Source organism: Phyllostomus hastatus, unplaced genomic scaffold, assembly GCF_019186645.2.
Source record: "Phyllostomus hastatus isolate PE091 unplaced genomic scaffold, TTU_PhHast_1.1 phas_contig_17, whole genome shotgun sequence".
Taxonomy (NCBI): Eukaryota; Metazoa; Chordata; class Mammalia; order Chiroptera; family Phyllostomidae; genus Phyllostomus; species Phyllostomus hastatus.
In genome coordinates, this window is record NW_025333664.1 from 23,579,462 (window position 1) to 23,605,299 (window position 25,838).

Genomic DNA, 25,838 nt, shown 5'->3' on the forward strand with positions numbered 1-25,838 from the left:
CCCTGCGGTGGGACTGCCCAGCTGGGGCAGGGGCTGGCTGCAGGCGCCCCAGGGTCCCAGTCATACAGCGTGGAGGGCAGAGAAAGGGAGTCACCCAGCTGTCCTTGAACCCTGGGGCAGGAACTATCAGATCGGAAAGGCAAGGTGACAAAGAGGAAGATTTAAAACCTCCGTGTCATGGGTACAAGTCAGAGGCCACCACACGGTGGTGGTTCTCTTGCCCTTTCCCTTTGCCGAGGTCACCAGAGGGCCCGAGGCTAGGTCGGTCTGTGACGCCCACTTAAGACTTGGCTAGGGGCAGGTGCTTCATCCTATTGCGTCACAGAATCCTGGTGAGATCCATAGACGCCCCTCTTGGAACACTGATTTTAAATCCATAAGGTAAAAGGAGAAGATTATGAAGGAGACTAACGATCCTGAAATGGGTATCGAAACAGTTTTTAAAATCCATCATGTCATGACACGTGTGCTTCCTAGTAATTAAATAGCAAGATCTAGTGGCACGTCTATGACTATCATAATTTCAAAGCAGTGATGAGCATAAATGATATTTTTAAATGGTTCCGAGAGCTTAATGTGCTATGAACAGATCTGTGACTTCTACTGGGGACACAATCACACATTCTTAGGGAAATGGTAAATTTCAGTTAAAGGCTAGGAAAAATAAAAATGTAATGTTTTCCCCCATCCCTGTTTACAGCCCCCAAAAGTTCCGCACATGACCCTCGGAGCTCCAGGGGCCCAAGTCAGGAGCCCCGCACTCCAGGGCCCGTGGCTAGCGTGCAGAGGGTCAGCTCTGAAACTCTACTCACGCCTCTCAGAGCAGCCGAAGCTGCCCTGTCTGCAGCTGGGCCACCATGGACGGAGCTGGTGATCAGTAAGCAGGAGGTAGGAGAGGGAAAGGCTCAGCTCAGAACTCTTTCCATCAGGATTCAGAGTGCCGAGCCCTGCCTAGACCTCCTGATTCAATGCCCAGTGGTAGTGCTGGGAATCTGTGTTGTAAACAGAGCCCTGGTGATAACCCCTTGTACTTCCCCAGGGCCTTGTCCCAAACAGGAACAAGGTGACGGGAAAGGGCCTTGGAATGCTCCGCACACCTCCCCAGGCGGGCCGGCCGGCCCAGTGCAATTGAGAAGAGCAGCTGCTCCTGGCCCCTCTGGCCCGCCGGCTCTGTTGTAAGTGATGCCTGAAAGGTGAGGCCACACCGCCTCCCTCCAGGGAAACCGGAGCTGAGGAGTGTGTGGCCGGATTGGAGGGCTGGGCACTCCACACCTCTCCTCCTTCCTGCCTCTCTCCCACACTTCTCCTACCTCCACAGTCAATCTCAATCTAGCCACGGAGCCCTGGCTGCCTTTGGGCCCAGGAAGGGGGATCGACCACCATGAGGACAGGAAATCACCCCAGGCTAAAGGTGCGTGTGGACCAGCAAGCCCCCTGAGCCAGCCCTGCTGACCATGAGTCACCAGCCAAAGGGCCTGAGGGAGGAAGGTGAGTCTGTCCCCATCTTCATGGGACCACGCCCATGGTTCCTGGGCAGCAGCAGGGGACAAAGCAGAAAGGTTATTTCAAGACACAGGGACCTGGGTTTGAGTCCAGAGCCTGCCACCTGCTTGCTGAGCGGCCGCAGTCTGGTTATCCAACCTCTCGCCCCTCATCCGTGAGATGAAGGCAGCCCCCAGTCCTCGCAGGTCCGTTGGAGGGATTTAAAACATGTGCAAAGTGCAGTGCACAACCCCTGTGTAAAAACTGAGTGGCAGAGGCAGAACCGCTAGGGTCTTTCAGTCTCCTGCTGTCTTGGTTAGAATTGTCTTTTCCCAGCAATCTCCTCAGCCAGTTCCTCTGCCTGGCTGGCTGGCTGGCTGGCTGATTGTCTGGGTCAGGGGGTTGTGGGTATGTTCTGACCTCCCAATTTTTCCAGGGTGTCAGAGAAATGTCAAGGCTGGGGATTCTGGAGCTTGTTAGTAAAATAATGGGAGCCAGGTTCCAGGCCGAGGCAGCTGTAAATCAGCAGAGGGTTCCCCTGGCAAAATGCAGGTGGTCCCGGGGAGGGGGCCTTTCCGGAGGTCAGCCATTCATCCCTGTCCATCTCTTACAGTGGGAGGTGGAGCAAGAGGGAGGTCCAGGAGCGGCTCTCCAGGCACAGGTGAGATGGGGGCAGGGGCAGTTTGTTCCTGGGGAGCCTGCAGTGCCCGCTCAGCCTGGCAGTCCAGCCACCAGCTCTTTCATATTCCTTCTTCCCTCCCTCCCCCTCCCTCTCTCTCTTGGTAAGAAACCCTCCCAAGCAGGAGGTTTCATTGGAGGGGGGAGATGCTGCATAGGGAGGGCCTGCACCAGCCCCAGGTGTCAGGGGAGATGCCCAGAGTTAGTGACACTTGGAGTTGAGTCTTGGGAAGTGGTGAACCCTCACCAGCCCGACGGGCGGGAAGCTCGCTGCAGGGCCGCTGGCAGGCGGTGGGGCCAGGACTTACACCCAAGCCAGCTGACTCCAGCGGGCATACTCTTTTTGTTTTTATTTTTAATTTAATCTTTATTGTATTTTTTCCATTACCACTTAGTCCCCTTATACCTCTTCCCCCAGCCGGCACACTCTTAGCCTCCTCAAAGTACCAGCGTAGTAGTGGGTGTTCATCCCCCTTCCCATCCAGAATGTGGCCCCAGCTTTTCTGTGGGCCAGTGAAGGCTTCACCCACAAGGGGTGACCTGCTCTAGAGAAAGCCAGAGGATGTCACAGGCTGGGAGAAGACCCTCCACTGCTGTTAGGAGGGTGAAAGCCACGCCCACAGGATGCGTATCTTATATTTCGTACCATGAGACATATTGCAGATGTGATGCCATTTTCTCCTCCTCCCATCCCAGGCAGGGCCCCGCTTGTAGCTGAGGAAGCATAATCTTGGGGAGTGATGGACTTGGGATGGAAGAGATCTCTTCACCCCACTTTGAGGGGAAGGGACTTGTCCTGGCCCCCACCCTGGCACACAGTCCGCGGAGGAACTGACCCCGAGATCTACCTCATCTGCCTCCTCTGCCAAGCCCTTCCCCCTTGTCCCCCAGTGCTCCCCCACTGCTGGGGCCTGAGTCCTTGGTGAGGCAGCTCTGTGACCAGGGACCATGCAGGGAAGCCAGGGCTCTGGGCAGCAGCAGGGAGGAGGTATGGAGGCGGCACAGACACCTTGACACTTCAGCTGCCCCTCGGTCACTGTCTCTCCTCCTTACTCCCACCTACCTCCCCATCCAGTCCTTACCTGCCTCCAGAGACAACAGCGAGCACGAGAAAGGTGCTTAGCGTAGCCAGAGCAGAAAGGGAAGGCCAGCTCCACTGGCAATGGTTGCCTGCAGGATGCTGGGGTTTGGTTCTCCACATGCCATTCCCCAGCTGTCCTCCAACCCCTGTCCCTTCTGCACCCCTCCCGCTCCCCGCACCCCAGCTGAATGGGCCAGCCTTGTGGGGGCGCTTGTGGGCAGATGGTCCTTGGGAAGGACTGAGATGGAAAGTTGTTTTGCCTAAGGCACAAACGTTTTTCTGCTGAAATGGGCCACACACGCACACACCTCTGCGCCCTTGCCACTTTCCCTTTCTCATAGAAAAGAAGAGGAAGTGGTCAGAATTTTTGCCTCGGGGATCCAAATGGTCAAGGGATACAGTGAAGTTAAATAATGGGTATCCATTAAATGATCTAAAACCCAGTTACACAAAGATTCCAATTAAAGCCTCCTCTGGAGTCGTCTCTGAGGGGACCTGATATCCTATTCTTTCAGCTTATATTCTACAAGGAGAAAAATAATCTCTGCGTATGCAAAGGTCTTTTCACAAAATAATTACAATTCGTTATTTTGTTAGCTGAGAAGGAGGGCCAGCGCTCCCCCTCAGCCCGCACCACTGCTGAACGTACGAACTGTTCAGATAGCTACGTGGGAGGCTGAGCCCTGCCTCCCAGCTTCTCCTCGGCCCGTTTTCACTCCTCTGACGCCAGTCAGGTCATACACTTGAGAGGCCTCTTATGTGTAAGAAGTGTGTGTTGGGCTTGGAGGCCTTCCTAGTGTGGCAGCTGTCTTTCCAGTTGCTAAATTATGCCTTGTTTGGAGTCCATTGAAAACTATGGTAAAAAAAAAAAAGCATCTTGATTTCTGTGTAGGTTGGGGAAGATTGAAGGGCAAATTCAAGTTCGTGTTCTGCATTCCTCATGAACTTCATTCTGTTGGGAAATGAGATTGCAACTGAAATTGTAGCTTGGAAAAAAGAATGCATGAATTCCCCAACCCCACCATTATCTGTACAGTTAACTGTACCCAGAATACTTGATATGGTTTGTTACCAAAAAGAAAACCACTTATTATCTGATTGAGGACACACAGAGTTCAGAAGAGGAGAGTCAAACATATATTGACTTTCTTATCCATTCCTTTCAAGCAAAATGGAGCCCATCTTGGATGAGGGCCCAGGAGACCCTTCTCCTTAATCCCTGGCCCACTCTGAGAACCTATCGCAGTCCTAGGGCTCTCCTGGGGGTCACCGCTGCGGTGACACGCACTGCCTCGCACTTGCTCCCACGTCTTTGGAGGGAGTGGATTTGTTTCTGGCTCCATCTCCCCTCCAAGGGGGCCTGAGCCTCCCAGAGCCATGGAAGAGCATCCACAAGACAAGCCCATCGCCACTGGCTGCTACTGACCAGCTTTCTAACTTGGACGAATCATTATTATGTTCAAATAATCCTTCTTCACGCTGTCTTACCAGAAACCCCTTTCCTGTAGGAGGTGAGAAGGGGGAGAGAGGTGTTGGGGAAGGACTGGGAGCAGGAAACCTGCCCCCTCCCACACACATACACATGAGGACCTGCCTTTCAATTGTAAATAGCACTCAATACCCCTTTTTTAAACAGAATATTCTTCTATTTATTTATTTATCTATTTTTTGAGAGAGGGGAAGGGAGGGAGAAAGAGAGAGAAAAACATCAACGTGTGAGAGAATCATTGATGTGTGAGAGAAATGTTGATCGTTTGCCTCTCTCACACCCCCAACTGGGGACCTGGCCTGCTGCCCAGGCATGTGCCCTGACTGGGAATCGAACCAACGACCTTTCGGTTTGTAAGCTGGCACTCAATCCACTGAGCCACACCAGCCAGGGCTCAATACCTTTCAGCGTGCTTATTTGCACCAGTTATTTCATCGGCCCCCACAGTAATAGCAGCAGTTGGAAACTGAGTCCCAAAGACATGGAGATTTTTAGCGGTGGAGTCGGACCCCTGCTTAATGCCTCCTCTTGCTTTCACAACAAGTGAAGCCGCCACAGCACACATGTGCACAGTCACTGCCCTCCAGTGACCGCGAGCCAGTGTCCCCGCCCCACAGCAGTCTCTTCAGTGCTGCTGGCAGGATCCACCCCTGCCGCCACACCCTGCAAAACAGTCTCCAGTGCCACATCCTCAGCCTCCAGATTCCAACCCACCTCCCCACAGGCATCTACTATTTTCTGGGTAACCAGTCTCTGCACGCTCCCCATCCCAGCAACCGATCTTACTTGAGACCCAGCGCTGCCTGGGTCACCCCTGCCAGACCCTTCAGCATTTCCACTGGGGTCCCTCAATCCCCTGTTTCCCTTGCTCACAATCCCTCTGGGCTTGTGACCACCGCCCCCTCTCTACCTCTACCCCTTTCTTCTCTTGGCAAACTCCTGTTCATCCTTCAAGATGGAAATGCCTTTGTGAGGCGTCTTCAGCCATCCTTATTATAATCCATCACTCTCTGTTTCCATGGCCTTTTTTCTTTAGGACGCCATTTATTACGCAACACATGTTCATCTAATTTATGGTCGAAAGCTGGCTCCCTAAATATCAAGAACACAATCTGCTTGCTGATACGACAAAGCTGATTTATTGCTTACACCCAAAGCTGATTGATTGTTCACAGGCAAAGCTTCGGCAGGTCTCAGAGAGAGAGGGGTAAGGTCAGAATGGATTGAGAATTGAAAATTTGATTTAAAGCAAGTCTTTCAAAGCGGGGGCTTGGTCAGGATTGGGTAAGAATCACAATACAGCAAGGCCAGGATTTTGTGGCAAAGCATTCCAAAAAAAAATAAATCTTAAGGTGTGCATCATCTGTGATGCTTTTCATTGAAGTGTTGATGCATCTGTGGGAAAATCCTGTAATGAGCCACGTGCCTGGGCACGAGATTCCTGGAAAAACGAAGCCGTGCCAGTGAAGACGGGCAGAGCACAAAGTCATTTTATATAGACACTGAAGTGTAGTTTGGGTTCCCTGTGTCCAGGCCAAGCATGGGACAGATGGCTTCAGTCCTCACTCTGTCCTTGTGGTCATTCTGCAGCCTGAGCTGAACAGTTTCAGATGTCTAGAAAAACTGCACAGAAAATACAGAGAGTTCCCGTATACAGTCTTCTTTCTGTCCCTTCTCCCTCCCCCCAGATTGCCCTATTATTAACATCTTGCATTGGTGTGGTGCATTTGTTACAACTGGTGAACCAATATTAATACGTTATTATTAGCTGAATTCCATTAGACAGTTTACGTTAAGGGCCACTCTTTGTGTTATCTGTACTAGTTTTGACAAATGCGTAATGTCGTGCACCCACCCTACAGCATCATACAGACTAGTATGTCCTAAAACCCAAATGCCCTTTGCTCCACCTATCATCCCTCCCCGCCGCCCCCGCCCCCCTCCCCCCACCGCCACTGCACTCTGGGCAACCACTGACTTTTGCACTGTCTCTACAGTTTTGCCTTTCCCAGGATGTCATCTAGTTGCAATCAGGCAGTTTGTAGTCTTTTCAGATTGTCTTCTTTCTCTTAGAAATATGCATTTAAGTTTCCTCCATGTCTTTAGATGGCTCAATAGCGCATTCTGTTTATTGAATAATATTCCATTGTCTGGATGTTCCACATTTACTTATTTATTCACCTGATGAAGGGCACCTGGATTGCCTCCAATTTTTGACAATTACAAATAAAGCTGACATAAACACTTGTGTGCAGGTTTTTATGTGGATGTAACTTTTCAATTCATTTGTGTAAACACCTATAAGTGTGATCGCTGAAGTCCATGGTAAACCTATGTTTAGCGTTGTGAGAATCTGCCAAAACTGTCCAAAGTAGCTGTAGCGTTTTGCATACCTGCTAGCAATAAATGAGGGCTTCTTTGCTCCACATCAGAAATTGGTGCTGTTAGTGTATCAGATTTAGTCATGCTAATAAATATGAAGTAGTAGCGTCTTGTTTTAATTTGCATTTCCCTGATGACATATGATGTTCGCTTCTTTTTATATGTTTATCTGCCATCTGTGTATTTCTTTGGGGAGGTACCTGTTCAAATCTGTTGCCCATTTTTAAATTGAGTTGTGTTTTTTTTCATTGTGTTTCTTTATTATTAGAGAGAGGGGAAGGGAGGAAGACAGAGAGGGAGAGAAACATCAACATGCAAGAGATCGGTTGCCTCTAGCACGCCCCCATCTGGGGATCTGGCCTGCAACCCAGGCATGTGCCCTGACTGGAACTGAACTGGTGACCTTTTGGTTCACAGGCTGGCACTCAGTCCACTCAGCCACACCAGCCAGGGCTAAACTGAGTTCCTTCCTTTTTTTCTCTAAAGGTTTTATTTTTATTTTTTTTTTTAGAGAGAGGGGAAAGGAGGGAGAAAAAGAGGGAGAGAACCATCTGATGTGTGAGAGATACATTGATTGGTTGCCTCTGGCATGTCCCCGGGACCTTGCCTGCATCCAGGCATGTGCCTTGACTGGGAATCAAACTGCAACCTTTCAGTTCGCAGGCCAGCACTTAATCCATTGAGCCACACCAGCCACAGCAGTTGTTTTCTTATTGTTAAGTTTTAGTAGTTCTTTGTATGCTTTGGATACAAATCCTTTGTCAGATATGAGTTTTGCAAATGTTTTCTTCCAGCCTGTGGCTTGTCTTTTCATTTTCTTAAGTGACTTTTGCAGAGCAGGACTTTTTAATTTTAATGAAGTCCAACTTATCAAGTTTTTCTTTCATGAGTTATGTTTTACGTGTCATATTCAAAATGTCTTTGCAAACCCAAGATCACCTAGATTTCTTCTTATGTTATCTTCTAGGAGTTTTATATGTTGCATTTTACATTTAGATCCATTTTTAGTTAATTTTTGTGAAAGGTACAAGGTCTGTGTGTGGATTATTATTATTGTTTTGCATGTGATGCCATGTCCAGTTTGTCCATCACCATTTGGGGAAACACACCGCCTCCACTGAACCGCTTTGGCTCCTTTGTCAAGGCTCAGGTGGCCATATTTATATGAGTCTACTTCTGGGCTCTCTCTTCCAGTCTATTGGTGTAATTGTCTATTCTTTCACTAATACGACACTGTCTTGATTATTGTAGCTTGATAGTAAATCTTGATGTTAGATAGTGTCTTTCAACATTATGTAGGCTATTCTGGTCCTTTTGAAATTATTCAACCCAGCCAACCCTAACCCTGCTTAATCTGCCTCACCCAATCCTTCCCTCAGAAACTACAACAAAAGCTCTCTCACACATTTCTCCTCTCTTCCTCTGCCCCCTGACTGAACCTGTGGCCCCGCACAGCTGTGTTGAGGATCAGAACCTGAGCTGACTGCTACTCTCACCTCCTATCCTCTCCCTCATGCCAGGTAGGGGCACATGAGGGGGAAAGCCCCTGGAGAATGGAGCCAGCTGCACCCTTCCTGTCTCAATGATTCCATCTTACTAAACAGAGGCCCAGACATGGCCTTGACCCTGGGGGTCAGGAGATGGTTCAGCTCTGACTTCAAGGGACTGCACACCCAAGAGGAAGAAAGGCATATGTCTAGACCTCTGCCTGAAGATTGGGAAGGGTGTGTAGGAGTGTCAACTGGTCAAAAGAAGGAGACATCAATCCTCATCCCAGACCAGGGGCTCCAAAAGAGGCCTTCAGAGCCAAGAAGCTCTAGGAAGCACCTTGAACACCTGATTTCTCACAGCTGGGGGCACTGTCCATTTCCTACCCCTGCAGGTGACAGGTCCGGAAGGAGACCCTCCAGGAAGCAGGCCCCCAAAGCTGAGGGTGCGGCAGGCAGGCACGGAGGCCCTCCTGGCCAGAAGGATCGGGCCAGGGGCAGCCCAAGGCCAGAGTCCCCCAGGAGGAGGCAGGCAGAGCACAGGAGACACCGGGAAGAGCTGAGGGGACTGAAGCGGAGCACGACCCAGAGGACCCTCGAGGGGAAAAGGAAGAGGGATGGAAAGGCTTCCCTCAAGGAGCAGAGAGCACCTTCAAAGAAGGGAAAGGAGGCGTCAAAGAAGAAAGAGATGTGGAAGCAACTGAAGAAACACAGGTGTGTTGTGGCTCTGATTCAGGTGTGTTTTCATACATGCTTTCTCCTGCTGGTCTCCCCCCTCTTCTCATGAGAGCCTGATGTTCCGCCACGCTAGGAATAGGCAGCCCCTGCTCTTTTCTCCGATTGCTATTGGCCCCGTCCACCTCTCCCAGTTTTGCTCCCAGTTTTGATGGGACAATTCCTTCTCTTTGCCTCCCCCTTTTGCTTTCCTCACTTCTCAGGATGTTTGAGGAATTCCTGTCGGTAATGGGTGGGGAGGCTCTTGAAACAGTTGAAGGTACAAGGAGCACGGTGAAATGAACACTCCTTCCCCCTGGGTCCCAACACACCCTCTTTGCCCACACCCTCAGTCCTTGTCCATGGTGCCTGCCCGCCTCTACAGAGATAGACCTCAGGCTCTCAGACAGGACCACTGAGTTCTTCTGTCACCACGTCACCTTGGCTCAGTTAGGCCTTTTGTCTACTGTCTGGTTTTCCCTGGGCATGAGCATGAACAGGGTAAAGGATGCACAGTGCCCTTAACAACTTAAAAGAACTTGACTGCATTGTCAGTGGGCCCGGGACTTTAGAGAAAGGCTGCACCATCCCAAACAGACCACCAGAGTCTGGATGGTAGATATGAAATAAGGGGTGCAGGCAAGGACCCATTCGTGCCCACAGCAGGGCACAGAAAGATGAAAAAGACTCAGTTCTGCCCCACCCCCCAGATGCTGATGGGCTTGTAGGGGAGACAGGACATGGGCATCAGTCACCATAAGACTAGGCAGAAAGCATTATGCACTTAGAAAGGATGTGATTGGGGCTGGGCACCAGGGCTCCTCCTCAGAGAAGACAGGCATTTCAATAAGCTCTCTTGAAGCAAAGGTGCAACTGGAACAAGCAATGACTGAAGGCCCCCCAGACCGAGGGCTCCCCAATGCCAAGACCCCAAGGCAGATATCATGGAGTGTGCAGGAGGTGTGCTCTGGGCTTTCCGGTGTTCAAGGGTTAGGGCCCCACCCTCCGTAGCTCCCTCCTATGACTTCTCTGTTGCCCCTCTGGAGTGCGTCACACGCTAAAACTCACACAGACTTCTGCAAACTGGCCTTGAAAACCTGTAGGAGTCAAAGCCCACATCCTGGTACTTCCATGAACGAACCGTGCTGAGCAGGCTGCCCTGGCAGAACTCTTGTCCAGCCCCTCCCTTACCGGGCCTCTGTCAGCTCGGCTGAGAGCCACTCTTCCTCTGGTGGAGGGAAAATGCGAGAAACACGCTTGGGAATTTGAATTTTGTGGCAGCTGGAAGTTCTCTGTAGCTGTGGTGGCCAACGTGACAGCCACCAGCCGCAAGGTGGGCACTTGAAATGTGGCTAGTGTGACTGAATTTCCCATTTAATTCAATTTTAACTTGATGTTAATCAGAGTTGTTGCAAGAGTTAGTAAATTTACTTACTTGGACCAGCAGATGTAGTTTTGAAATCAATTTTACTTTGAAGCTAAAGCATTGCTCTTAAAAATAAAAAAAGGCAAACTAATTTTGTCAATGTGGATGCAAATGTCAGAAGAAAATGATATTCTGTTGCTTGATTCATTTATCAGGAAACTTTTAATGTATGTTTCAAAATTTGGGGCATGTGAACCTACTTTTTCAGTTATAAGTTTCATGAAATTCAAATACAGATCAAATATGCTTAATGAAAATTTAATGTCTGATTTGACAGGCACCGTGAGCAGAAGATGAACACCACATTTTGAAGAGAGTACAAAAAGAATGTAGAATATCTCAATAATTTTTCTATTGATTGCATGTTGAAGTGATCATTTTTAATATATTAGATTAAAAGAAAGGCATTATTAAAATCAATTTTACCCATTTCTTTTCACTATTTTAATGTGGCTACTAAAACACTTAAAGTCACAGCATGTAGCTTGTACTATATTTCTATTGAGCAGTACTGCGTTAGAGTGTGGTATGTGGGGAGGACTCAGAGAAATCGAATTTGGGGAGGCACCCCTCCCAGCGCCTTGGGCTGCAGGACAGAGTCGTGGCCCCTTTAGACAGATGGTGGGAGCTGCTGAGGGCTCCGGGGCCAGGGCAGGCCCGTCCAGGGCCGTCAGAGCCATGACCATCGGGCTCATGGCCCGTCTGTCCTGCTGCGGGCTCCTTTAATTCCACCCTCATCTCCCTTCGCTCCTCTAATTCCACGCCCGTCTCCCTTCGCTCTCCTCTGCTCCACCTGGCTCTCCTCCAGGTCATCCTCCTTGGCCTCCAGCGCCTCCGGTGGGGAGTCCCTGTCTGAGGAGGAGCTGGCCCGGATCCTGGAGCAGGTGGAAGACAAGAAGAAGCTCATTGCCACCATGCGCAACAAGCCCTGGCCCATGGCGAAGAAGCTCACGGAGCTCAGGTGAGCAGGTGGTGGTCAGGCGGAGTCTCTCGATGTCCCAAAGCCTCCACTCCTGATGGGTGAGGTAGTGCCTTCGTCCTCTCTGCCCCAAGGGGGTTTGGCAGGAAGGAGGATTCGCCCTCCAACCTGCTTTGGTCCCCTTCGGTCCCAGCACCAGCACAGTGCTGAGGAGGGTTGCCGTTATAGCCAGGACGCGTGGGCTGTGACGGTGGACAGAGGCCCTGCTGTTTGGCCAGCATAGAGCAGGGCCCAACTACAGAGACAGAACCACGGAGCTCCAGTCCACACCCAACCCTTCCACTGCCTGGCTGCGCCCTCTGTCTCACCCCCACCTTAAGTGGTGGATTCTGCACTTCCCTCACCACCCAGCACAGACCTGCCTTCGGGGTGGGGGCAGCTTTCTATGACCCCCCACACCGCACCTGAACAGGTTCAGGCCGTTCTTGTGTTCTAAGCACCCCGAGTCTCCCCACATGCAGCGCACTCACATTAGTGGGGAGCAGGCAGGGGTCTGCCTCCGGTCTTCACGAGTGGCGAACACAGGGCCCAGCTTGCAGTGGTGCTCCACGAACACTGTGCCAGCCTTGTACCCACGTCCCCCAGCCCCGGTTTCAACTCAGCCGCCTCTCTGGCATCCACATGACAGCTGCCACACCAACCATGGTATGTCTCCACTGCAGTTTCGAGATAAGAGCAGGAGTCACATTGCTTAACTTCTGGTTTTTCATGAAAAAAAAAAATTCCCCCCTGCAACATTACCATTTCCCCCAAGTCTTTCCTCTGCATTTCTGCTGCAGTTGGGGGTGACACCCCCTTCCCCTTTCCTCTCTATAAGCCATTTTCCCTCGCTCCTCTCACACCTGAGTTTTCTCATGGATCAAATCAACTGCCTCCCCTTTTATTAGGTAGAAAAAATTGGTGGTTTTCTTTTAAATCATCACCTGAAGACCTATTCATTGACTTTAAACAAAGAGGAAGGGAGAGACACACAGAGAGAAACATCACTGTGAGGGAGAAACATCGGTCGGAGTCTTGAACCGGCAGTCTAAGTGTGTGCCCTGACTGGGCATCAAACCTGCAATATTTTGGTGTGCAGATACGACACTCCAACCAACTAAGCCACTCGCAGGGGGCTGGCAGTGTAATTTCAACTCTGTTTGCACCCAAGAGCATAGCAAAGATGCCGGCTGCACAAATGCGGTGCAGACCCTGACAAGGGTCCTGGCAGAGCCGACTCCACTGTCTGCAAAGTATTGCCTTGCCTGCTCCACAGCTACAGGAAAAAATGCCTCCCTGGGCGCCTGCAGGCCAGTGCTGACCCACAGAGCTTTCTGGGGTGACAGAAATGCTCTAACGCTGCTCTAACAAAGTGGCCACATGTGTCTGTCGAGCACTTGAAAAGCAGTTAGTGTGACTGAGAAACTGAATTTTTTTGTTTTATATTAATTTATTTAAATTTAAAACATCACATGTGGCACAAGATGAACAGCAGGTTTTGAAAACCGAACAAAAAGAATGTAAAATACCTCGTTAGTAATTTTTATATTCACTGCATGTGGAAATTATGTTTTAAGTATCAGATCAAATGGCTACGATTTGGGCCATAGGTACAGCTCGGGGCAGTGGCTGTCCTCCGTTTGTCTGAGTCCCGTCCCTGCTCCCTCGGGGCCTGCTTCTTGGCCAGTCAGCCGGAGCACCGCAGCCATCTGTTACTCCAGCAGAGCCTCCTCCCGCTCAGGTGTCACCGAACACATCTTTTATTAACAGTGGAAAAAGAGCAAGCCTGATGCCTTGGAAACGAGATCTCCAGCTGGCTGGAAGTCTCGGGGACCACGACAATCCCCCAGGGCTATTCAGCTGCCCAGAGGAGAAGTCTGACATGCCTCCTGTTCCCCACAAAAGGCATGAGGGAGAGTGTCTGCCCTTGGTAGAGGTGAGAAGTGCCTGCAGCCTGGAAAGCTGGAAAGAATGTCTCTCTCACTTTCTCACTGGGGCAAGTCTCCCCGGCAAACAGAAGTCTCCTCCCGCAATGGTCTGCGAATCCAAAGGTCACCAGTTCTATTCCCAGTCAGGGCACATGCCTGGGTTGCGGGCCAAGTCCCCAGTTGGGGGTATGCAAGAGGCAACCACACATTGATGTTTCTCTCCCTCTTTCTTCCTCCCTTCCCCTCTCTAAAAATAAGTACAATCTTTAAAAAAAAAGCTGACACATTTCAAAAAATATATATATATTGATACATTGTGGAGCCATCCTAATGCAACCGCCCGACAACCAGCCTTGGAATTAATGCCAGGTTAGAATGTAGCTTTGACACGTGTCAACGGCCCGCACTTGGTAGATGGCGGAGGTTCTGTGCATCAAGCAGCTGCAGTGGGAGCTGGAGCAGTAGCAGCAAGACACAGCTCCACCACGCTTCCAGCATGGACTGCATTCTTCATCCGCTTGTTTGGGTTTATCCAGTAGCTGCTGGTAAATTGGTTCTCCAGGGGATGGGATGGGGAAGCCCTGCTTTTGTGGCATTTGCTGATTTTCATGGTCTAAATGCTCCCACCAAGGCCAATTTCAAGGTACCAACGTTTTGACAAATGTTCGGCCACGTTCCTGAATTGCTAACAATAGGTTCTCAAGAGCCGGTCCTCGCCAGCTCCAGCACACCTCCCCAGAATAGTTCATTGATGCATGTATTTCTCATCCAACCTTCTTTGTTCACTCACTTATTCACTCAACATTCACGCAGTCTGCGAATATCTACTGAATGCTGTATTCCTCTTCTATCGCTGCTGTAACAAATCACGAGCCTAATAGTTTCAGACAGTGCTCACTGGTTTGCTTGCAGCTCTGCACGGCTGGAGTCTGTGCTAAGGATCTCACCAAGCTCAAACCAAAGTATCGGCAGGGCTGCAGCTCCCAGCTGAGGCTCTGGGTTCTTCGAAGTTCACTGGCTTGGAGCAGAATTAATTTCCTTCTCTTGCTTTCCACATGGGGCCCGCCAACAGAGCATCAGAAATTGTCTTGCTTCTGCTTTTTTTGACTTTCCCTTCTGCTGCATCTCTCTCTGATTCTTCTGCTGTCCTCTTTTGTTTTGAAGCGCTCATGTGATTATAGTGGGCCCTCCCACATAATCCAAAATCATGTCCCTATTTCCAAGTCTGTAATACTACATCGGCAAAATCCCTTTTGCCATTCATGAGTGTACCACCAGGGGGCGAAGATCACAGGGGCCAAAATTCTGCCTACAGGCGCCTACCCTGGAGCAAGCACTGTGCTTACATTTGGGAATGTGGGGACAAAACCAGCAAAATGCCCTTCCTTCATGAAATTTACATTATGCTCAACTAGGAGTGTAAAACCACGGCTTTCAGCCACATAGGCACCCTCATCGTTCAGATTTCTTTTGGCTGGGTGTTAATTGAATTCCTACCCCCTCCCCCGCCTTTTTTTCTAAGCAGGGAGGCCCAAGAATTTGTGGAGAAGTATGAAGGAGCCTTGGGAAAGGGGAAAGGCAAGCGACTCTACGCCTATAAGATGCTGATGGCTAAGGTGTGTGGTGCGGAGGCTGCTGATTTCCGAATCTGGGTGACTACCCCGGGCACCTCCCAGCCTCACCGCTCGGGTCCGGCTGCCCCAGAATCCTGAGCGTGAGGTCCAGTAGACCGTTCCAATTCATCCTGGAAGGGCAAGCAGTTGCATGCTGTCAGTTTCTCTATACTTGTATGTGAGGGTCCCAGCACATTTGAAACTTGTTTCTTCTCCAGTGAAGACCTAAACTCATAAAATTAACAATGTTAAAACCACTGGGATCCTATTTTCCAAACCCTACATATTGTTTGATGAATCATCCATTCTTATAGACTACCTTGGTAACTTTTTTATGTATTCCCTGGTTATTGGTGTATTCAAGTTTTAACTTTTTCTTGGGGCCATTTTGATATTTTATATTCTTCCCCAAACGAGATCATTTTATAAGATCTCCATATGTATTACCAGAAAGTTACAGATGGTTGTCCCATAATCTTTGTAATTACTTTCTGTATATATTGGGTTTGAATTTTTTTGTTCCTAATGTTATTTTTTTTTACTCCTTTTTCGGTTTCAATTTCCTAACAACTATCTGTGAGTCATTTTATTAATTTTACCTAGAAACTACCACTTAACAACTGCACACTCAAATCTTTTCTTTCCAACTGAGGAGTGTGCTCTTCTCCTATATCATCAACAAATGATTTTGCTCAATCATGTTTCTATTCAAATGGTTCTACCTTCTTCCTTAGCAAAGGGCTCCTGCCCACCCTCTGTCCTTGGTGTTTACCCTCCCTCATTGCTATTGATTCTCTGTCTCTGTCTCTCTCTCTCTCTGTCTCTCTCTTTGCATTCACTGAAATTTCTCAGGTTTATTCTCCAGATCATTTAATCAATTTTCTTCTATCTCAATTACAATATAATGTTTATTTTCATTCTATTACTGAACTTTTTGCTACCCTGTAAGCCTGCCACACGTCACCTACATTCTTTTTCATCTCAGATTTGCATCCTTTGCTCTAGAAGCCACATTTCTTGTGTCCGATTAAGGACGCCGAATCGTTTCTCCAAACGCGCTCCTGTGTCCTAGAGGAAACGCCTCCCAAAAGTTCCAAAGAGCAGTGGCCCTTTCCCCTTGCTCTGCAGTGTGATTTCTCAGGCCTCGCTGGTTGTTCTCGGTCACTCAGGTGTCACCCACAGACAGGAGGTATAGTTCACCTGCGCCTTGTCCAGTCCCTATTTGAAGCCTTCTTTCCTATGTAGCTGGAGAGCCAGATGACAGGCATGACCACCATAATAACCCCGTCCTGGCGCAGCAGCTACCACCTCACCGAGCTCTGAGCAAGGGTTTGGGGGTGTTCGTCTGCCTAGTTTTCTGATTCTCTGAGCCAATGAAGGATAAGAGCTTGGATGCGAAGCTTCTCTCAGGCCTCCCCCTGCTTCTGCTCCACCCCCCAGGGCATCCTTTTCAGGGGGAGATAACTGCAGCCCTAAGGGGCTGTCAGATGGTTGCCAAGTGGCCAAGTGGCAGGTTGTGCCTCCAGGGGCCTCACTGGGCAGCTTCATTACCTGCGTTGGTCTCGGCCTTGCAAGCCTATAGTTTGTACTGATTTTATCAGCAACCTGATAGGAGATCCATCTGGGGGGAGGCCTCACATTAATAAAGCTTATGAGACCGATATATAAAACCAGATGCTGGGTTATTAATTTACAAGGAGAAATAAATCAACTGGGAAATTTGAAGTCCAGATCAGCAATGCCTTTTATTTTTAGTAGAGTTAGTTATATGGAAAGCTAAACTATACTCCCAATTCCAATCTATTAATTTGCAATGAAAAATTACTGCCATAGAAACCAAAATACTCAGAGCCCAGGTGATGGGCAAATGCTTTCCTTACAGACAGACCTACACAGGAAGCCAAATAAGCCAAACAGGACTTCTGAGCACAGAATCAGAACTAAGAAAAGCAGAGGAAGCAATGGGACCGAGGTGCCCAACGGCCACCACCTGCCATTCCCCATGTCCTTCTCTTCCTGTCGTAGAAATCTCTGTGCATTGTTACTAACCAGTCTTCTCCTTATGGGCACCTCTTCTCCTTTGCCTCTGTGACCATTTCCCTCTTCTGACAAGTGGTTTCCTCCCTTGTTTACTGCCCACCCCGTCAGAGTCTGGCCAAAACCTTCAGGTCTGGAAGCTCACCTGATTCCTTCAAATTTTCCCTTTCATCCTCAGTGAATTTACAAAGGAAAAATCTTATTTCCTTCCTGAACAAGTTCTTCAGAGAGCTTTGTAATAGTGGAAACTGACCTTAGGATCTTCTGCCTATTACCCCTTTGCTGTTTCCTATGAATTTCCAAAATTCCAAATGGATCTCTCACCAGGGGCTGGAGGGGGTGTTGGGAAGCAGCCCCTTGAAGAGTTGGCAGATGTGCACCCAGCCCACGGACAGGCAAACTCTGGGTGTTGGAGGTGGGAAAGGAGTGTGGAAAGGGCAGGATGTCTTCCTAACGTCTTTTTCAGAAAAACAAACAAAACAAAACAGCCTGTTGTTTCGCCAGGAGAAGAATGGGAAGCCAGGGGCTGGCGCCTCCACCGGCTCTATCAGCGTGGTGGGTTAGCAACAAGTCCTATCAGATTAGGCGCTTGGCTGTCAGCCGAATGTGGGTGTGAAAGTCGTGAGGTTTCTTTTTTCCCCGGGAATTTTTGTTTTAAGGTAGAAGAAGTTGTATCACAGGTTGGTAACCCATTTGATCCCCCAAACTACACACAAAATTTCTAAATTCACATATAAATTGTCCAACCGAGAAATTTTATCAGCCCTGTAGACGGAGGCAAGGTATTGTGTTGCCCCGGCTTCTCCCTCACTCCGCACCCGATTCAAAGTGAGGATTTAATATCCGCCTCTGGCAGCCTGGGCTCATGGACTCCGACTCCCGGGTGGCAGCCTCGCCCACAGGTCGACCTCACTTTGCCATGTCAACCTCAACCTGCACCTCCATGGGCCCCTCCAGGCCCCGAGGCAGCATGTTAATGAACTGAGGGTATTACCTGTTTAATTTCAGAAATGGGTCAAGTTTAAGAGAGACTTTGATAATTTCAAGACTCAGTGTATTCCCTGGGAGATGAAGATCAAGGACATTGAAAGTGAGTATTTTGGTGTCACTGCTTTTAGCTGGTTTACTGAAGAGTTTGTCAAGGGCTGGGATTGTGTGCTTGGCCATCTGATTAGATTACTTTGGAGGTCCTGCTGGTGTTAGGAAGGATGGGCTTGGACTAGCTAGACAAGTATTTACAATGTGTTTCTTCACTTTCTGATTGTGGGAAGTTAGGCAGACTCACGAAGCCCATCGAGCCTCAGGCTATTTATTTGGAAAGAGAACACAGAGATCATCAGGATGCCCCGCCACAGACTAGTGTGAAGACTGGGCCCGTCACACACAGACGGTGCTCAGCTGGGTTCACTTGCTCCTCCTGCAGCACTTCAGTCCCATTTCACCTTCTCTCTCCCCAGGTCACTTTGGTTCGTCCGTGGCATCCTATTTCATCTTTCTCCGATGGATGTATGGCGTTAACCTTGTTCTTTTCGGCTTAATATTTGGTCTAGTCATAATCCCAGAGGTAAGAAAAGAACTCCTTATAACTTTGGGTAGTGTTGAGACTTATCATGACTACCATCTTCATTTATATTAAATCTCTGTTTTATAAAGATTCAGTCACCCATGATGGATCCTATACTCACATCCATTGCTCAGACAGCTCAGTACCCACCCCCTAAAAATGGAACCAAAATATTTGTGTTTCTGGATTAAGAGGTGGACCCTACATTTTTCTACCTCTCATTTTACTTTAAGATCAGTGGAGAATTACTATCTCAGCGAGTTTTTTTATCTCTTACCCTAAAAAGAGAGAGAGAGAGACAGAGAGGGGGGCATAGAATGCATTATATCATCATGTATTATCTAAAAATATTGAATTTAAATAGCAGCCCTCACTATTCTTTCAAGTGTAATCTTATTGTAGATATAAGTAGATCCTTACCTGTAAATGGGCAATTGAAAGATAAAAAAAGGAATAAGTGACTTGTGCAACGTTACGCAGTAAATTTGTGTGGATGAGCTCCCAAGTCTTCAGAGCAGTGGCCTCGCATCTTTTCCAGCGGCGCCTCTGGCCCCTGCAGCACTGAGCACACACCTTGCTATGTCCTGCCTGAGCTGCTCGGTGCTGGTGCTGGAGGCACAAGTGGATTCACTTCACGGTAACAATATGTCTGTATTTAGTATTTTCTTCCTTCCAGGGTTATTAACTGGCTCTATGATGGTTTACTGATCCCTGGTTTATTATCAATGATTCCATGAATATACTGGAGCCAATTCTATCTGTAGTCACAACCTTGAGAGACTTTCCTGCAAGTATACGTGTTTTAGAAAATTAAAAGGACTTCCATGGAATGTGAATAAAATCAGATTAGTTGGAAGAGGTTGATGGTGTATTGTCATAGCGCTTGGAAGCTAAGACATGTTACATTGTAAAACCATGGAAGTCTTTTCTACATGACTTAAAAAGTGTAGTGACAAATATGTCATTAAGTAGCCTTCCTACCCCTTTATAGACATAGCTGGAAATCCAGGGCTATGAGTCCACTTAGTCCTGTGTCCAGGGGTCACTATCACTCTCCCACCGAGAGAGAAGCGTTTCTAGCCTTCCAGCAAGTGTGCGCCAAAGCTCTTCCACCGAGCCTGGTTCTCCACACAGGGAAAATACTGTCGGAAGCCACCGGGGGAATTTACCTTCACAGAGCCTTTGTTTTCTTCCTGGGAGTGTTTATTCCAAATGAATTATTTCCATGAGAAGAGAGCACATTTAAATTCTGCAAGCCTAGGAGACATCGCCGGAATTTTGCCATACAATGGTTCAGACAGGCAGTCTCGTGGGGAAGTTGAATAATTTTAAGGGCACTTACTTTTTTTTCTAAAAGGAAACATTAAATATTATGTAATTTATGTAAGTTGGTATCATTTATAAGTATTTCATATCAAGGGGATTGTTTGTTTGGAACAATGAAAACTTATTGATTGGTGTTCCAATGAAGCAGCCGCAACCAGAATTGCCCAGACAAGAGCGCCTTGACCTGATTGGACGCTGATGAGGAAAGTCCCGCGGGAGTAGGTGGGGGCAGGGAGAGAGGGGTGGGGTGGCTGGAATGGGGAGCCCTGGGCAGGGGGGAGCGACAGCTAGGAGAGAGGGAGAGAGGCAAAGGCAAATCCAGAGCCTGATACTAAATACCTCAGTCCCAGGTCAGGTGTGGCCAATGGGAATAGATTAAAAGAAAGACGTTAGAAGTATAACAGACGAGACCTGGTGACAGCTCGGATAACAGCAGTTGAGGATGTCAGGTGTCCCTAGGTGCCTTCGTAGTGAGGAAATGGGAAACTGACCGCATGGTAACCACACACATCAAAAGTCACTGCAAATTGCCCTGTTGGCCAAAGACACGGATAACTTCAGAGCCCAAGGGTTTTCAGCCTAAGCCTGATGATCAGCTACTCCCATGGCTACCGGATGTCTTAAGGCTAACCACGGTGAATCAGAGGGTCTGGGAGTAAGAATATTAGAAGTGCTCAAATGTTAGACGACCTTAACGGAATTTCTCCTCCTACTTATGTTTCTTTCCCACAAATTATTAATACCACTTTAATGGAATTAAACAGCCCTGAATGCTAGAATGAATCTTGTTCAGCTTTAATGACAATTGCCTGCAGAGCCTGGGATGTCCACATGATCCCTGGGGAAGCTGAGCCGCAGAAGCTGGCTGTCAGGGCCCTGCTGGATGTCATGTTCATGCACTTCTTGTCTCAACATTGGCTGGCTGTGGAAATGATATGTGGAGTTTGCAAAAAACTACCAGGTCCTAAGCCCACACCAATTAATTCAGATTAATCAAACGTGACTCTCTGGGACTCTGGTTGTGGCATCCTCATTTTAAAGGCTCCTGTGGTAGGCAGATACCTGAAATTGTCCCCAATCATCCCCACCTCCTGGTATGAAGCCCTTATATAATTCTCTCCCATTGAGTATAGGCTAGACTAGTGACTTGCTTTTAACAAACTACAACCAAAGGCTGTCACTCACATGATTCAGTTATAGAAGACTGTGACTTCCATTTTGCTGGCATTCTCTTTCGATTCCCTTCTTGGCTTGCAAGCTTTAATGAAGCAACCTGCCAGACCAAAGAGGCCCACCTGACAAGGAACTGAGTGTGGCCTTCGGACAGCCAGCAAGGAACGGAAGCCCTCAGTCCATCACCCCACGAGAAATTAAATCTTGCCAACAACCACAGGAGTGCATGTAGAATTAGGTCCTTCCCCAGCCAGACCTTCAGATGAGACCCCAGCCCTGGCAGACCCCTGCTGCAGCCTGTGAGAGGCCCTGAGCGGAGAGCCCAGCTAAGCCACACCCAGATTCCTGACCCACAGAAACTTGGACGTACAAATGTGGTTGTTTCAAGTTTTTAAGTGTTAGGGTAATGTGTTATAAAACATTAGATGACTCATACAACTCCTCAGGTGGCTCTGATATGCAGCAAAAGTTGATAATTGCTGGTTACATTAATTAATTAAATTATATCTTCAAAATACTTCATAAGCTCTGTTCTAGGGATCATATAGACAACATTTAGTCAATAAGCGTAATATCGATACTTCCTCTAAGAATAACTGTTAAAATATTTCAGAAATGTGGAAAGAAATGAAGAAGGAGCCTATTTGTCTACCACTAATTTTAAAGATCAAAAACATTGTGTATACACTGAAGTCCTCCATTTCTCCCAATTGTATTATCTCCATAACCCTCACATGTTCTCCTGAACTTGCCATTCAACTTATATTTTTAAATGTACTGGCTTAAAGTTATCAATCATTTCTTGCTTTTTCAAATCACTTATGTATCTGAACTTACAGCCCCTTTTACATTACAGTGTAATTTTTCCTTATTTACATCAAAGTTTTGTCTTTCAGTTGTTTTTTTAAAGAAACGACTTCAGCCCTGGCTGGTGTGGTTCAGTGGATTGAGCACCAGGCTGCAAATCAAAAGGTCACTGGTTCAATTCCCATTTAGGGCACATGCCTGGGTTGCAGGCCAGGTCCCCAGTTGGAGGCATATGAGAGGCAACCATACTTTGATGTTTCTCTCCCTCTCTTTCTCTCTCCTTTACCCTCTCTCTAAAAATAAATTTTAAAAGAAATCTTAAAAAAAAGACACCTTTATATTTTAAAAAAGGGAACAACTTTGGATTTGTTGATTCTTTTTAATTTTTATCTATTGATTTTTAGGAAGGGAAGGGGAAAGGGAGGAAATATAAATGGAATCATGCAGAATGCAGTTACTTTGTGTCTGGCCTCTTTCACTTAGCACAGTGTTTTTGAGATTCATCCGTGTTGTTGCATGTATCCATAGTTCATTCCTCTACTGCTGAGTAGTATTCCATTGTATGGATGTACCACAGTTTGTTGTCTATTCACCAGTTGTAGGCATTTGGGTTGTTCCCGGTTTAGGACTATTATAAATACAGCTACTGTAAATATTCACATTTAGGTCCTTATGCATCTCTATTTTCTATGTCATTAATTTATACTCTTATTATTTCTTTCTTGATATTTGGGTTTGCATTAGTTATCTATAGCTATGTAACAAAAATACCCCAAAAATTTTTGCTGAAAACAACAAGCATTCATTATCTCACAGTTTCTGTGGATCAGGGAGGGCAAACCCAGGATATTATAAAGGCTCTATTTCTTAGACTAGGTAGTGGGTACACATACTTCATTTTCTGTGTGTTATGAACAACTATGCATATATATATATATATATATATATATATATATATATATATATATATATATATACACTATTTATATACAATATATTTCCCAATAGGAATATAAATTTAAAACAAACAAAAAATATAGACAATTACCTAGAAGTTATAAATCTAATAAAAAACAAAAGTAATGTTACATTAAAGGGTGAAATATTACAGCCTCTGTTACTGAAAATCAAGAGCAACACTGGATGCTCCACCTCTACTACTTTTAAACATCATTTTGAAATTTCTACACAATGTGGTAAGTCAGGAAGATTAAACTTACACATTTTGTAGAAAAAAACACAAAATTACTTTAGTTTGGTGGTGATGTTATTGTATACCCCCCAAAATCCCAATGAGTCTACCAAAATTTACTTGAATTAATGGAAGAGCATATTGAGATGGCCAGGTAATTTTAAATAAGCAAGTATCAGCAGCATTTTGTATACTGTCAATAATCCAGTGTGAAAGGAAATTTAAAATTCTCACACTCACAATAGCAGTAAACCTATGAAAGAACTGTTAACCAATTTAACGGGTTAGAACATTTTTTCTGAGGAGCATTATAAAGCACTGCAGGATAAAAGCACAACTAAATGAAGGGGAGGATGCATTCTCGGAACACAAAACTGAATGTTACAGAAAAGTCGGTCCTCCCTAAATCAATGTGTGCATTTAATATAATTGTGATTTTTACAATTAATGATGCAAATATAGGAATATATGTAAAAATATTACTACCAGAACTGTGTACACACGAAGAACTAGAATTACTCTAATATCTGAAATAGGGATTTGTTAAATTTATGCTACATATATGTGGTTAGATATTCTGAAGCCACTGTATTTTGAGAATGCCATATGATACAGGGAACTGGTCATAAATAATATTAAGATAAATAACCAGCCTGAAATATGTATAAAATTCAAAAAACAATTGAAAGGAAACGTGTAACTACCTAATAGTCATTATCTTTAAGATGCAGAGATGGCAGGTCATTTCTTAAGTGCTCTCTGTGCTTTTTCACATTTTCTTTATTGTTTGTTCTATTTTTATTGAATTTATTGAGGTGACTTGGGTTAATAAAATTAATATGGGTTTCAGGTGTATAATTCTATAATACACCATCTGTATATTGTGTTGTGTGCTCAGCAACCCAAGCCGAGTCTCCTTCCACCAGCATTTATCCCGCTTTACCCTCCTTGTACAATACCTCCCACATTTTCTACAGTAAGTGTGTTACTTGTAAAATCAGGATCACAATAAATGTCATTTAAAGAAGAGAGTGAGTGTGTCCCTTTCTGAGAAGGAAAGTTTCCGTGTGTCTGTATTTTCCCCGTACATAATTGTGTCATTCTGTCCCTGCGCAGGTGCTGATGGGCATGCCCTACGGAAGTATACCCAGGAAGACAGTGCCTCGGGCCGAGGAAGAGAAAGCCATGGACTTTTCCGTTCTCTGGGATTTTGAGGTACCATTGCCAACATTCTGATGCACTTTCTTTTTGTGATTGGGAGGTCTAAAAAATTGCATGGATACGTGAGACAGGTTGCATTTAATTACTGAAAAGCCAGTGCTTCAATCAAATAGAATTCCAGAACTATGCAAAACGAGTGAGCCCACTCTGTTCCCCTCAGCCCCCTTCATAGGTCCCTCTCTCCAGGTGCACACCCTGATGAATGTGAGTCCCCGTGAGAACACTGCCCCCTCATTCTGTCAGATCAGTGTAAGCTGAGCTTACAGTACAGTTTTTCCTCCCCATACCCATATGAAGACCTCAACCCAGCCTTCCCCCAGGTATCACATGGCACCTTCAAGTGAATGTCCTACCACTCTGTAAATTCCAACATCTATTTAACCAAACCCACATCTCTTCCCCATCTCCTTTATTGGAACGAACGTTCATCCAATCATTCAAGTCTGAAACCTGAAAGTCATTGTATATTTCTCCGTCATACCCACCCCAACCCCACATCCAATCAGTCACTAAGTCTGAGCCCACCTACTAAATATTTCTTGAATTGGTCCCCTTGTCTCTATCCCTCCTTACCTCTCCTTTGAACAACACCGCACTATTGCAGGACATTGCCAGAATCTTCCACCTCTGCTCCCTGCCTTGGCTTGGCTCCTGCCATCTCTATGCCTTCTGATGCCAGAGCAATCTTTGCACAGTGCAGACCTGCCCTTGTCATCCCCTACCTCTGATAGTCACTTGTTCCCATTCCCGAATAGAATGAAATCCAGTGCTCTGAATTGGGTTTACAAAACATGACCTGGCTGTTTCCTACCTGTTCAGTCCCTTGTCTGTCTAAGACCCCACACTTTATGCCCTAATGTTATCAAGTTTGGGGGAAGTCCCTGAACACATCACACACCTTCAGTGCCTCCCTACCTGTGCTCAGGGTCCTATGGTCAGGGTAAACATTTTAAGCTATTTGTGCATGTGCACACAGACACATACACACACATACACACACGCATGCACGCATGCACCCCTTATCCTTTGTTTTATCCCTAACGTTAACAACACTCTCCTCTCCGTTCTGTATTTCTTTGCACTCCGTGTAATGGAGAATAGAGGGAATGGAGAAAGAAAAGATGGGGAGACATGGAGATATGGATAGACTTGGGAACAATTGAGGGAAGTGAAGGGAAGAACAAGAGGGCCCAGAACTCTTCCTTCCTCCCCTCAGACTCCCGCTAAACCCCTGAGAAAGAAATGCCCGGTAGAATGGAAGTGTCTGCTGACCTCGCCGA

The 25,838-nt window shown here is 47.0% G+C and overlaps 1 protein-coding gene across 2 annotated transcripts in view; it reads left to right on the forward strand.

Annotated features, from left to right (window-relative positions):
• Positions 1–1,114: 1,114 nt before the first annotated feature.
• Positions 1,115–25,838, forward strand: part of TMC2 (transmembrane channel like 2) — a 62,832-nt gene continuing 38,108 nt past the window's right edge. For both annotated transcript variants that reach the window (XM_045832593.1, XM_045832592.1), the window contains exons 1-9: positions 1,115–1,175; positions 1,319–1,488; positions 2,096–2,143; positions 8,995–9,313; positions 11,548–11,700; positions 15,151–15,241; positions 18,284–18,365; positions 18,733–18,839; positions 24,454–24,552. In XM_045832593.1, the coding sequence (XP_045688549.1) occupies positions 1,455–1,488; positions 2,096–2,143; positions 8,995–9,313; positions 11,548–11,700; positions 15,151–15,241; positions 18,284–18,365; positions 18,733–18,839; positions 24,454–24,552 (933 nt within the window). In that variant the 5' untranslated portion in view covers positions 1,115–1,175; positions 1,319–1,454. The remainder of the gene's footprint in view (positions 1,176–1,318; positions 1,489–2,095; positions 2,144–8,994; positions 9,314–11,547; positions 11,701–15,150; positions 15,242–18,283; positions 18,366–18,732; positions 18,840–24,453; positions 24,553–25,838) is intronic.